This window comes from Puma concolor, chromosome E2 (assembly GCF_028749965.1).
Source record: "Puma concolor isolate L17-30 chromosome E2, mPumCon1.1.hap2, whole genome shotgun sequence".
Classification (NCBI taxonomy): Eukaryota; Metazoa; Chordata; class Mammalia; order Carnivora; family Felidae; genus Puma; species Puma concolor.
This window is the reverse complement of record NC_141681.1, coordinates 49,892,662-49,906,408: the sequence shown is the minus strand read 5'-3', so window position 1 is coordinate 49,906,408 and position 13,747 is coordinate 49,892,662. Positions and strand designations below refer to the sequence as shown.

At 55.9% G+C, this 13,747-nt stretch overlaps 1 protein-coding gene across 1 annotated transcript; it reads right to left on the bottom strand.

The window, feature by feature from the left end:
• Positions 1 to 6,715: 6,715 nt before the first annotated feature.
• On the bottom strand, positions 6,716 to 9,765 carry RABAC1 (Rab acceptor 1). Its single transcript, XM_086689940.1, has 5 exons — positions 9,552 to 9,765; positions 9,026 to 9,238; positions 8,619 to 8,716; positions 7,032 to 7,133; positions 6,716 to 6,950 (listed from the first exon to the last, which is right to left on the bottom strand). Exons 1-5 carry the CDS (start codon positions 9,605 to 9,607, stop codon positions 6,862 to 6,864), a joined length of 558 nt encoding a protein of 185 aa, XP_086546066.1. The 5' UTR covers positions 9,608 to 9,765; the 3' UTR covers positions 6,716 to 6,861.
• Between the last annotated feature and the right edge of the window lie 3,982 nt (positions 9,766 to 13,747).

Below are 13,747 nucleotides of genomic sequence, written 5' to 3'. Positions count from 1 at the left end.
AAGTACGTACCAGCCTCTGAGACCCTCAACCAGGTACCCCTATTCTGTCATCCGTAAGAGACAAACAGACACCATCCCGGTTCCTTCAAACTACCCACCAGAACCCCCAGTCTCTGCTACCCCATCCCGTCACCCCCAGATAGATCAGGGGAACACCAACCCGTCACCCCAAGCAAGGTGATGGGCCTCACAGTTTCTGAACCTACACTGAACTGGTGTTCACACAAATGGGCCCCAAGGACACCAGTCTCTGTCACCTGGAACTGAGCGACTGAATCCCCCACTGACGTCGCCCCAAAACAGGGCCCCCGACATCTGGTCTCATCACCCCAACCTAGACAGTTGATCCCAGCCTCTGTCTCCCCCAACTGGACAACAGAATCCAAATCGCTCTCAACCCAAACTGGACAAAAGGACCTCTCAGTCATTGTCACCCTGTACTAGAAAACAAGACCCATAGTTTCTGTCACCCTCTCAAGACGACTAGACCTATAGTTTCTGTCACCTCAAATGTGACAATGGGGGAAATAAAGTCTGTCGCTTCAACTGCCTTCACAAGTTAGCAATCTGAACCCCAGTCCCCCACCCAGACTACACAGCCAAACCTCCAGTCTTAACTGGTTTGTTACCCCAAGATATCCTGGGACCCCAGCCTCTGTCCTATAAAAGTAGACAGCCAAACCTGCAGTCTCCTCGCCCCAAATGCTCATTAGTACCTCCGGTTTGTCGCTCGACACTAGATAACCAGACCCCCATCTGGCATCCCAAATATCTCAGGGACCCTCATCTTTGTCCCACAAAACTGGGCAGCCAGACGTCCAGAGTCTGTCAACCCAAAGGGTCCCTGGGACCCTGCTTTCTTTTATTTTTTATTAATTATTTTTAATGTTTATTTATTGTCTTGGGGGAGGGCAGAGAGCAGGCAGGGGAGGGGCAGAAAGAGAGGGGGACACAGATGCCAAAGCAGGTTCCAGGCTCTGAGCTGTCAGCGCAGAGCCCGATGTGGGGCTCGAACTCACGGACTGGGAGATCATGACCCGAGCTGAAGTCAGACGCTTAACCCACTGAGCCACCCAGGCGCCCCCCGCTTTCTTCCCTACAACAACCAAGCTTTCAGTCTCTATCAAATATTCCTGGAACCCATTCTCTGACCCACAGCACCAGGCAGCTGACCCAAGGCTCTGCTACCCCGAACAAGGCAAGGGTCCCTCTGTCATTCAATATCGAACACCTAGGTGCAAGAAGTGTCACCTCACGCTAGAGATGGGGACCCCCATCCCCTTTAACCTTCATCTGGTCAGGCAGACTCATCTGCCTGAACGGGACCCTGAACGGAACAGACCCCTCATTCCACTCGTGCCAAACTAGACCCGAGAACCCTAGACACTCCGTCCCAAAGTGGATTCTTAATCTCTGTCATCCTGAACTAGACAGCTGGCCTCCTAGGCTCTGTCACTCCAAGCCAAGTCCTGACTCCCAGAACCGTAGTCTCTGCCACCCCAATCTAGGCAAATGAACCCCCACTTTGTATGTCCCAAACTAGGCATCCAGATCCCCAGGATCTGGCCTCCCCGTGAGACAAAGAAAGCCCAGGGTCCTCCAAAATCCCAATCATGACAACCACGTCCCTAAGCTCTGCCTTCCAAGCCAAATAACAGACCCCAGTCAGTCCGTCACTGCAACGAGGTGATCAGACCTGCAGTGTCTGCCGTTTCAAACCAATCAAGTGGACCCCAATGTCTCTCACCCCAAACCAAAGCCCCGAACCCCATTGTCATCAACCCAAACCAGATAACCAGTCCCTCGGCGGTCTCTATAACCCCAAACTGGACAATTGGACTCTGTGTCTGATACCCCAAATGAGATGACCAGACTGCAAGCCTCAGACACCCTGATGGAGCACACCTGATCCCCGATTTCTGTTGCTCCAAACTAGTCCCTGAATGCTCAGTCTGGCATCCCAAACCTTAAAATGTCGGTGTCTTGGGCACCTGGGTGGCCCGGTCGGTTAAGCATCCCACTTCGGTTCAGGTCATGATCTCACGGTTCGTGAGTTCGAGCCCCGCATCAGCTCTGTGCTGACAGCTCAGAGCCTGGAGCCTGCTTCGGATTCTGTGTCTCCCTCTCTCTCTGCCCCTCCCCTGCTCGCAGTCTGTCTGTCTCTCTCTAAAATATATAAACGTTAAAAAAATTAAAATAAATAAACATTAAAAAAATTTTTTAATGTTGGTGTCTCAGCCTAGCAACTACATACTGTCTCCCCAAACTAGATCTTAGCATCCCAGCTCCATCACCCCAATCCTGACAAAAACCCCCATCTCAGACAACTCCAGTCCCGGTCACTCCCAACCAGACAAGAGTCCCTAATCTGTCACTTGACATTTGAGAACTAGACGCACTGTGTTCTTAACCCCAAACTAGACAAGCAGACATTCCCCAAACTAAAAAATGTGACTCCCCAGTCACTGTCACTGCACATGGCCACAAGACCCCCCCAAACTCTGTTGTCCCAAGTTACACAGCAGGACCCCCGGGCTCTTCCTGCTCTAAACTAGACAGCGTGGCCTGTCTCTGCTGCTTCAAGGGAACAACAGACCCCAATCAGTTCACCTCCAGCCAAGGGGACACCCTACCTTGTCATCCCAAGCAAGGGTCCTGGACTCTCAGGGTCATCCCCCAAATTAGCCACCTAGATACCCACACCCCTTTTCTATCATCGAAAGCTAGATAAATGATCACCTCAAAGCTGATAAAAGATCCCAAATTTCTTTTTTTTTTTTCAATTTGAGAGAGAGAGAGAGAGAGAGAGAGAGAGAGAGAGAGAGAGAAAACTAGTGGGGGAGGAGCAGAGGGAGAGGGAGAGAGAGAGGGAGAGAATCTTTTTTTTTTTTTTTTAACATTTATTTTTGAGACAGAGAGAGACAGAGCATGAACGGGGGAGGGGCAGAGAGAGAGGGAGACACAGAATCGGAAGCAGGCTCCAGGCTCTGGGCCATCATCAGCCCAGAGCCCGACGCGGGGCTCGAACTCACGGACCGTGAGATCGTGACCTGAGCTGAAGTCGGATGCTTAACCGACTGAGCCACCCAGGCGCCCCGAGGGAGAGAATCTTAAGCAGGCTCCACACTCAGCTCAGCCCCCCAGTCAGGGCTTGACCCCAAGACCCTGGGGTCATGACCTTAGCCAAAATCAAGAGTCAGATGCTTAACCGACTGGGCCACCCAGGTGCCCCGTCCCCAGTTTTCTATTACCCCAAACTAGAAACTGTCTCCGCAACTGAGACAACGAGGTGTCCCATCTGAAACCTAAAATGAGGCTTAGGCACTCCCTGGCCCCGTCACTCAGCACGAGACTAGATCCCTTGTTCCTGTCATGCCAAACCTGGACCCACGGGCTCTTTAATCATGAAGTCGACAGCCACATTCCCAATTTGTCACTCCCGGACAGCCAGCTGGACTCCCAGGATCCGTCACCAAAATAGACAACCAGTCCTTTGTCCCCTTGGTGAGACACCGAGCCCTCCTGGTTTTTGTTGCCCCAATCCAAACCTCTCAACGCAAGGTCATTCAGAAGGCATGTCTGGGGAACAGGCTTGACCATCCGGATGGAAACTTCTGGTCTGAGGCATCTCAATAACCCAACATCAGAATTAGGGACCTGTAATCAGTCATTCCCCGCCCCCACCCCCCCACCCGGTCCTCGACCTCTGGGGTGGTCTAACCTCTGGACTCTCAACCTCCCAACCCCAACCATAACCCCCCAACCCCAGGCTGCTGACTTGCCACAGTGATCTCTGTCTCGGCCCTTGGGCCCCTGACCTCGTCATGTCCAAACAAGGCAGCCTGACCACATTCCCTCCAGGCTCAGCAACATAAACTGGACGAGGTGGCCACCGACCCCGTGGGCTTGAAGACTGTCTCCCCCAGGAGCACAGGCATCTCGATCAGCAAACAAAACACCATCTACCACCCCAGACCTGGGATTGGGAGCCTGGCCTTGGAGGAGACCCGGGGGGTGTTGTGGGGGGGGGGGGGGGGTTGCTGCCTCCGCTCTGGCTCCCAGGTTTCATCTCCCAGAAGCCCATCTCTGGCTCCCTCCCTGGAGAAAGTCTACAGGAAGCACTTTTCCGCCCTCTGGTGGTGGCCACTGGAAGCACGCCCCCCCCCCCCCCCCCCCCCCCCCCCAGTGACTGACTGGGACCAATGTGGACCCAGACACCCAGGCCCCCTGGTCTCCCTGTCTTGCTGGAAACTGAAGCCTGGGGGTCATCCTTGCCTGCTCCCTCCCACTCAGCTCCCACGCAGGCGCGTCACAGAGCTCCTTGTCCTGAACCTGTCTTCCCTGTCCCTCCTCTCCCCTCCACGTCCCTGGCTCATCCTCCCCGGCCCCATTCCCTTTAGCCCATTCCCCACATGACCCCAAAGGGATATTTCTAAAACTCACACCTGACCCTGTCCCCCCAGTGTTCAAAACCCTTCTAGAGTGCACATTACCTTAAGCTGAAATCCAAAGACCTTTTCTATGGCTTGCAGATCCTGCATGATCTGGCTCCAACAACCTCCCCACCGTCATCTCCTACAGTTATTCCCCTCACTCCCTTCACCCAGCCACAAGTGCTGCCTTGTCACTGAGCAGGTCCCACCCCAGGGCCTTTGCACTTGCTGTCCTCTCTGGCCAGAATACTGTTCCTCCAGACCTCCAAGGAGCCATCTCCTCCTGGTGCCCAGCAGGGCCCTGCCTCCCCACGCTACGTGAGCCCTCTCCTTCCACAAGGATTCTCTAGCCTCGTCCAGTCTGGTTTTATTGGTTTCACAAGCTGATCACTTGCTGAGTTTCCTGTCTGCTGGGTGTTTGGTTTGTGTTAACGAGCGCCTCTCCCACTGAACGTGAGCCCCGGAGGGCAGGGCCTCGTCTGTTTGTGGTGCTGCTGTTTCCCCAGCATGTCAGCCGGCGTGTCCAGTAACCCCAGGATACGAGCCCCAATGTAACTTTATATTTTCTACTCAATCACCTTTTTCTTAAAGTAGGTTTCATGCCCAGCACGGAGCCCAATGTGGGGCCTGAATTCATGACCCCGAGATCAAGACCTGAGCTGAGATCACGAGTCAGATGCTCGACCGACTGAGCCACCCAGACGCCCCATCTACTTAATCACATTTTAAAAAGCAAGGAAAAAAGTGAAAATAATACATTTACCTCGTCTCTGCAACATATTGTCCTTCCAACATATAGCCAGGAGAGAAAATAATTAAGACATTTTATACCCTTTCCTGCTAAGTCTTTGGAACCTGATGTGGATTTTATACTCACAGCACATCTCAATTCAGACCAGCCACGTTTCTTTCAAGTGCTCACTAGTCACATGTGGCTGGTGCCTCGTGTGACGGAATGATTCCAGAACAACACGGGGTACGCAGTGGGCCTCGATAAAACACCTGCTGACGGAATGGTGAGTGGGTGGAGTTTGGGGGGCGACACTGGAGGTTGGAGAGGCCAGGGGGTCGCGCTGTAAGGTCTGGGGCCATGGCTCTGCTCAGGCCACCCCACCCACAGCTCTTCCCAGGGCTGCCTCCATGTCCCCTCGAGGCTCACTGAAAGGTCACCTCCTCGGAGAGCCCTCCCAGACCAGCCCTGTGTGGTAGCCCCGCTTTGCTGTCACATCTGCCTGGTGTTTCCCCTGCCGGGCGCGGTCCTCTTGTGTCAGTGCTCGCAGGTGGCGGAAGGTATTCATGTTACGACGAAACGCAGGCTGCGTCACTCGCAACCTCACTCAGGGTAAAACCACAGCCCTCACCGAAGCCGGCCAGTTTCCCGCTGCCCCCACCACGTGGGCCTCCTGGCTGCACCCCCAGGACCCCCAGGCTCGCTGCTGCCTCCGGACCTTTGACCCGCTTCTCCCTCTGCCCAGAGCATTTTCTTAAGGATCTGCAGCTGCCCCTTCACTCAGCGTCACCTGGGGGAGGCCTTCCTCAACCTGTGACTCGTCTCCAGAACTTTCTTTATGCAGGAAAGTGTTAACACGGTAGGCTGTCCTTGCAGAGGGCTGCTTGCATAGCTGGCCCCGGGCTGGTGTCTGGAAACTGGGATTCCAGAAGGCTTCCCCCCGGTCCTCGATAAGAGTGACTCACTGTGTCTACACTGTGCCGAGGGTACTGTTTATGCCGAACGCCTGCTTTCCTTCTGGGAGCCTGGGCTTCCGGTACACGCTAGACGGAGGGTGCTCGTGTGGCCGCCCCCCAGCAGAAAGCCTGGGCAGAGTCTCTAATGAGCCTCCCTGGCAGACATCCACACCCGCTGTCACAACTCGCCGCTGGAGGAACCGAGCACAGCGTGTGGGAGTCCCCTGAGAGAGGACTCTGGGAAGCTGGGGCCGGGATTTCTCTGGATTCTGCCCCAAGTGCCTTTTCTCTTCGCTTTGTCACCTTCCACGATAAAGAATTACAGCTGTAGCTCCAACTATATACCGAGTCCTCCTAGCAAATCACTGAACGGGGCGGGGCGGGGGGCGTGGCCTGGGGGTACCCCTGGCTGGCTCACTCTCCGCCCCTCCCCAGCACTCACCACCATTTGCGGTCCTATCATAGTTTAGTGGTTTATCTTGCTTGATGAATCCCCCACCGCCCCAGCCAGGGGCCCCCCTCCTTCTTGGTCTCTGCAGTCTCCCCAACACCCCCCGCACGGGCCCACAGAAGAGCCCGGGGCGTATCGGCCGAAGGACGACTGTAACAGCTTTATTTCCGAAGCTGGAATCCCTCCCTGGGCCTGTAAGGGGGCTCCGGCCAGGAGTGCAGGGCCGTGCAGGGCAGGGGTGACCAGGGACGAGGCAGCTGCCTCGGGGGGGCCGGCGGGTCCTCAGACACCTCACACTGGTTCCATCTGCAGCTCCTCCCCATCCCCGGCCTCGGTCTGGTGGAAGGCGGCATGGGAGCCGATGACCACGAGGGTGGCTCCTGCAGGAAACGGGCAGATCAGGGCCTCACTCCTCACCTGCCCCCCACCGCCCACCCCGGCTCCCCGGACCCCGTACTCACCCAGGACCCAGAAGACGGCAGAGCCTGCACCAGCCAGCCAGAAGAAGGGAAAGGAGACGGCCCCGGCCAGAGCGTACTGATGGGCTGGGCTCACCTCTCGGCCTGGGGGACAGACGGCATGGGACACTCGTGACCTCTCCCCGGTAACTCCTGGTGCCCCCCACGCCAGCCTGGTGTCACAAGCTCCGGGAGCCTCAGGATCATCCCAACTCCTCATGTCAAGGGCCCCTCCAGCCCTGGCCTCACCCATTTCTCTGATGTTCCCACAAGAACACCTCCCTCCCTGCCCTCTCCCTGCTGTTCACTGCCCTTCAGCCCCACTCCTGCTAGGGAGCCCCCAGGCTCCCGCTTCCCCAGACTATCGCTCTTTTTTTTTTTTTTTTAAATGTTTATTTATTTTTGAGAGAGAAAAGAAACAGAGTGCAAGTGGGGGAGGGCAGAGAAAGAGGGAGACACAGAATCCAAAGCAGGCTCCAGGCTCTGAGCTGTCAGCACAGAGCCTGACGTGGGGCTCGAACCCACGAACCTGAGTTCATGACCTGAGCCGAAGTCAGACACTTAACCGACTGAGCCACCCAGGCGCCCCAAAAGTTTATTTATTCATTTTGAGAGACAGAGTGCAGGAGGGGCAGAGAGAGGGAGAGAATCCCAAGCAGGCCCCACACTGCCAGCATGGAGCCCGATGTGGGGCCTGAACTCACGAACCACAAGATCATGACCTACGCCCAAATCAAGTGTCAGACACCCAACTGACTGAGCCACCCAGGAGTCCCTGTGGGCGTGTTTCTTGTGTCTGTACAAAGTTCCCCAAGAATCTGGTTTATGGCTGATGGAGAAACTGAATGATTTCACATAGTAATATAGATTTCTGGCTTCTCACGGCACAGCGGAAGATCAGGTCTCTGTGCCTCCGTGGCAGCGGGGTCATGGCTGTGCTCCAGGCACTCCCTCCATGCCCTGTGTGTGCCTGACATGCCCCTCAGCCAGCTCACCCCTGTCATGGACGGAACGAGCAAACCCCTGAGGGACTTTCTCTTAGGTCTTCCCGTTTGAATCCAGCTCTCCCTTTTCACCACTCGGAACCGTGAGCTTCCCGCGAGTGGAGACTCAGGCCCCTCTTTCTTCCCAGTGGTGCCTAGGGCCAGTCTGGGACCACATGAGCCACAAACCTCAGCTTCCCTCTCTGAGCAGTCCCAAGATCTTTCTGGCCCCACCCCAGGAAGCAGGAAAGGGCAGGGACACAGATCTAGGCCGGTGTAAGGTCGCCACCTGGTGTCCAGTGTGGGTACTTGCAGCTGATGCTTTCTGCAGGGAGGTGAAGGAGGATGGAGGAGGAAAAGTAGGTTTGAGGGACAGGGTGAAGAGTAGGTTCTGGGGTATCTCCAGGCTGAGGAGTACCAACACGGCGGGGGGGTGGGGCGGCTGTCTGAGACTGGGTGTGAGTATCTGGTGTGTCTGAGATGGGTCGAGTTTGAGGGATCTGGTGTAGATCTAGGCTTGGGCAGACTAGGGTTAGGGGTCTAAGGCTTATGGTCCAAGAACAGGATTTGAAGGATCAGGGAACCGCCTGGGCAGGGGATTTCTCACCAAAAAGCACAAACTTGGACTGCAACGTGCGCAGATAGAGGATGTAACAGGCGCCAAAGAAGACAGCCAGGGCCACCAGCAGCATGGGGGACGTCACCCTGGAGGAGGGTAGGGAAGCATGGGTCAGGCAGCTGGGAATGAGCCAACCAAGGGGACCTTGACCACCTACACCGGTGGATGGCAGGCTACGCCCTTGAGACCAGGTCACATCTGGTCACACTGTGTCCCTGCCAGGCTGACGGGGCCGTAGGGGCCTGGCCAGTGAGAAGAGGGACTGGACGCGGAGGGTGGGGCCGACCGGGGGTGGGGTGGGGGTGCGGGGTGGGCAGTGCTCTGGGGGCGGGGGGGGGGGGGGGGGGGCGAGGCCCGGCCGGTGGGGTTAAGTGCGGGGCGGGAGAGGCACTCACACACAGTACAGGATCAGGCCCAGGAACACGAACACATAGTTGCTCTGGTAGTATTCCACGTTGCGTACGAGGCGCTGACACAGCTCGCCCAGGTTGCGGGGCCGCGAGAAGCGCCGCTGGTCCACGAAGGAGCTCCAGGGCCGGATGGTCGCGCGGCGCCTCTCCAGCCACTCACGGCCCGCGCCCGATGGGATCAGTTTCGGCAGCAGGGTCCTAGTGGACGGGGCCGGGTCAGCGGTAGACCGGGATGGAGCCTGGACCCCCAATCCCCTGCCCCCGAGCAATAAGGGGGCCGAGTGCGGGGGGGGGGAGGGCTGGACTCTGGGGTGCTACGGGGTAAAGGTCCAAGACTTCTGGATCTTGGGAGGAGGGGCCGAGGGCCCAGACTCCAGAGTCCTCGGAGAGGACACCAGGGGCCCAGACTCTAGTGTCTGGGGCCCGGATTTCTGGGACCCGAGGGAGGAGGGGGCGGGGGGCCAGGGCTCCCGGGTTTCGGTCAGGGGCGGGCTAGAGCCAGCTTGCTCACGAGGCGCTCAGCCCTTCCGGCTCGGCATCCTTCTGCGGGTCCTTCTCGGCCGCCATGTCTGTGTCGTGAGGGGTAGGGCCACTGTAACGAGCCCGGGGCTCTGCAGACCCCGGCGGCCCCGCGCGAGCTCTGCCCCACCCAGCGGAGCAGACGTGGCGCCGTTCCGGAGCCGCCGGGGCGGTGGTTCTGCCGCCGAGTATTGTGGGAGTTGTAGTCCTGATGACGCCCGGGAGGGTCTGGCTCGCGAAACACCTTGGGAGGTGCAGTCGCGTAAAGCGGCGGAGCGCCTCTGGGCATCGTGGGAGTTGTAGTTTTAGAAGCGGGGCGTTCGGCTTGGGGAAGGTGGGTCTTCAGGAGTCGGGGCGTTGCGGGAGATCGAAAGGCAGAAGCAGAAGCCGTCGTCGTGTACTCACTCCCCTGCAGGGTACAATGGGGATCGTGGAGAACTGTCGTCCTGACTCTAGAGTGCATACAAAACACCCAGAGGGCTTGATAAGACACTCACGTGTTCTGACTCCGCAGATCCAGGGTGGGGCCCGTTAATCTGCATCTCCAACGAGTTCCTAGGTAACGCTGATGCTACTGGTCCATGGACCGCATTTTGAACGGGAGAGACTAGACAATTCTTGAGAATCTATTTCTTTCCTGGAGGCAGAGACTGGCGAGAGGGCCATGGTCGCTGGAGTGGGTATCTGAGATGGAGGGCAAAGCCCCCCCCCCCCGCCCCCCAACCCTTGAGCTCCCAGGGATGAATGGGTTAGGACTAGGGACCTTGGGACGCCCCCTCCTCTCCCATAGGAGAGGGGAGTTGGGAAAGGGTTGAGAATTTTTAAAAGAGGGAGTTGTTGGGGCGCCTGGGTTGCTCAGTAGGCTCTGGCTCTTGACTTCAGCTCAGGTCATGATGTCACGGTTCCTGGGTTGGAGCTTTCACATGGGGCTCTGTGCTGGAAGTGCGGAGCCTGCTTGGGGTTCTCTGTCTCTGCCCCTCCCCCGCTCATGTGCTCCGTCTCTCTCAAAATAAATAAACTTTAAAAAATGTTAAATAAATAAAAGAGGGAATTGTTATAACTGACAGACCCGGGATTCTGGAGTCAGAGATGGAAGTCTAGGCTGTGTCGACCTTGAACCTCAGTGACTTCATCAGGGCAGTGGAGATCCTAATAGTACCACACTCACTCATGGGGTTATGATGATTCAGTTAAATGGCCCATATACAGTGCTTGAAAGAGTCTTGACACTTTATTCACTTCAATAAACGGTAGTCAATGTTACTGCCACTACATTATCATAAATGTTTTGATTATTTCTAGAGGTAAGCCTTCTCAAAATTTTTTTAAAGTTTATTTATTTTGAGAAAGAGAGTGAGGGCAGGGGAGGGGCAAAGAGAGAGGGAGAGACAGAATCCCAGGCAGGCCCTGCCATGTCAGTGCAGAGCCCGATGCAGGGCTCGATCCCACGGACTGTGAGATCATGACCTGAGCCGAAACCAAGAGCTGGACACTTAACCGACTGAGCCACTGAGACACCCCTCAAATTTTTTTTAATGTTTATTTATTTTTGAGGGGGGGAGGGGCAGAGAAAGAGGGAGACACAGAATCCGAAACAGCCTCCAGGCTCCAAGCCCGACATGGGGCTTGAACTCACGGACCGTGAGATCATGACCTGAGCCGAAGTCGGATGCTTAACCAGTTGAGCCACCCAGGCGCCCCAAAAGTAATCTTTATACCCAACATTGGGGCTTGAACTCACAACCCCGGGATCAAGAGTCTCATGTTTTGCCAACTGAGCCAGCCAGGCGCCCCTTGCCTTCCTAAATTTAACAGTCGCGTATTAGAAGCTGCAGGCCCCTTGGATGTCCCAAGGTGTGGCTGGTGTCTGAGACATGGCCCTTCCTTTCCCCTAGTTCCCACAGCCATGGCTCCCTCTCAGCCTTTGCCCCTGCCCCTGAGTGAGGGTGGGTTCATGGCCAGAGTTCTAAAGGCGCACACCAGAAGAGCCTCAGGAAATGTGTGTGGAAATACGGGGGAACTGTGGGCTCCCTGACGTGGACTGGAGTTTCAGGGCTGGGTGGACCTGACGAAGAATATCCAGCCGGAATATCAAGGTGACTGTTAACTCCACTGTCTCCTAAGATCCACTGTCCCTTTTGGTTTGGACTTGGAGGGCGTTCCCATGGGCTGGGGAGACGGCCCCCGCCAAAGGGGCTGGTGAGCAATAAGCCGGAAGGCCCCCTGTTGCGGGGAGGTCCCGAGCTGAAGCTGAATGAGCCAATGAGCTGTACTGTGAAGGTCAGATTGGCCGGTCACCGTTCATCCCTCCCTTTGTCGGCCCCAGGCCTGCAGCCGAATCTTGTTGAGGCGTCCCCCTTGGGTCCGGCTACAAAGGAGGACTGTTAAGGCACAGTCAGCCCAGTGCGTTAATGGGGGAAGTGGCACCCGAGTTCAAAGCCATGGGGGCAGCAGGGGTAAGCAGGGGCGCCCTCGAGAGGGACATGAATCTCGGGGACAGTCGGAGACAGAGGTCCAGAGGCCTCCTCCCATGGCCAACCTTGAGAAATTTGGGTTTGACTTTTGTTATGAGAGCTGTTGGGTTTCTTTAGCGAAGGTGTCGAACAGCATGGGCCGTGGACAGTGGTGTCCAGAGGCATTGTGGGGAGTGGCCCTCAGAGGGGTGGGGGGACTTCGAGTCAGGAGATGAGGCCTTGGCACAGGGGCGATGTGGGGGAGGAGGCCCTAAGGCGGAGAGTATGAGAGATGGGAGGGTCCCTGAGGCAGGGGCATGGGGGGAGATAGTGGGGAGAGGGGGCCATGACGGGGTGGGTCCTGAATTAGGGGGATGGGGGGAGATAAAGGGGCCCCTGAAAAGGACTTGGGAGACGGGCCCTAGCCCTGTGTTCCGTCCAGTCTGAAGCCTCCTTTCTGCCTCTTGGATCTCTGCAGGGAGTGGAGCTGCGAGTGTAGGAGGGCCTTAGCACAGACGATCAGGAACCTGGGTTATATCCCTGCTGTGTGACTTCAAGGAAGTCCCTGCCCTCTCCGGGCCTCAGATTGCGCAGCTGTCTATGGGAGTACAGGTTTCCCCTACTATCCAAAATGGAGCGTTCCTATAAAACCTCTCAACAGCCAAAATGGCGTCAAGTGAAGAGTATCCCCCACTTTCCAAGAGCTCACGTTACACTACTTCTCCGAAAGACTTACATTCGGATCTGTTTTGGCTAACTGAAACAAATCTGAAGACCATTTTCCCTTTTACAGAAAAGACCACTACGCGCTCATGTAGGAAAATGTCATTGGTGCAGGGGGCCTGGGCACACACTCACGTGGGGTCTCGGCATCCTGGTCACCCAGACACCCGTGCCGGGAGGCAGGTGGGCCCTGATCTGGCCCCAGGCCCTCCTCTGACTCACATCTCTGGGCTGTGTTGAGCGTCCGACTCTTGCTTTGGGCTCAGGTCATGATCTCACAGTTCGTAGGTTCAAGTCCCAGATCGGGCCCTGCACTGACAGCACAGTGCCTGCTTGGGATTCTGTGTCTCCCTCTCTTTCTCAAAAATAAATAAACATTAAAAAAAAAAAAAAAAGGTAAACATAGTCTGTGCCATGGTCAGCAACCCCACTCCTAAGCGTGTACCCTGTACAACAGAGATGCATACATGTGTCCTCATCGGAAGACACTGTTACAACGTTCCTATTTCTAGTGGCTCTCAAAGTTACAGATACATGGGACAATGTGTTCAGGACAAGAAGGCAGACACGTAAGACAACATGTTTGTAAGATTTCATTTATAAAAGTCCAAGAACAAGTGTGGGGGCTGCTGACTAGAAAGGGGCAGGAACTTTCTGGGTGGATGGAAATGTAACATAACCTTGATCCGGGTGGTGGTTATGCAATGTAATTTTTTTTTTTAATTTTATTTTAGAAAGAGAGAGAGAGTGGGAGAGAGTGGCGGCGGGGGGGGGGGTGGTGGGGAGGGAAGAGAATCTTAAGCAGACTCCACGCTCAGAGCAGAGCCCCACATGGGGCTCGAGCTCATGACCCTGGAATCATGACTTGAGCCAAAATCAAGAGTTGGATGCTCAACTGACTGAGCCGCCTAGGCGCCCTACAGTGTAATTTTTAAATCATCGAGCTGTGCCCTTAAGAGTTAAGATTTTTGCACTTCACAGAAAACTTATCTCAATAAAAAGAGTGAGAGAA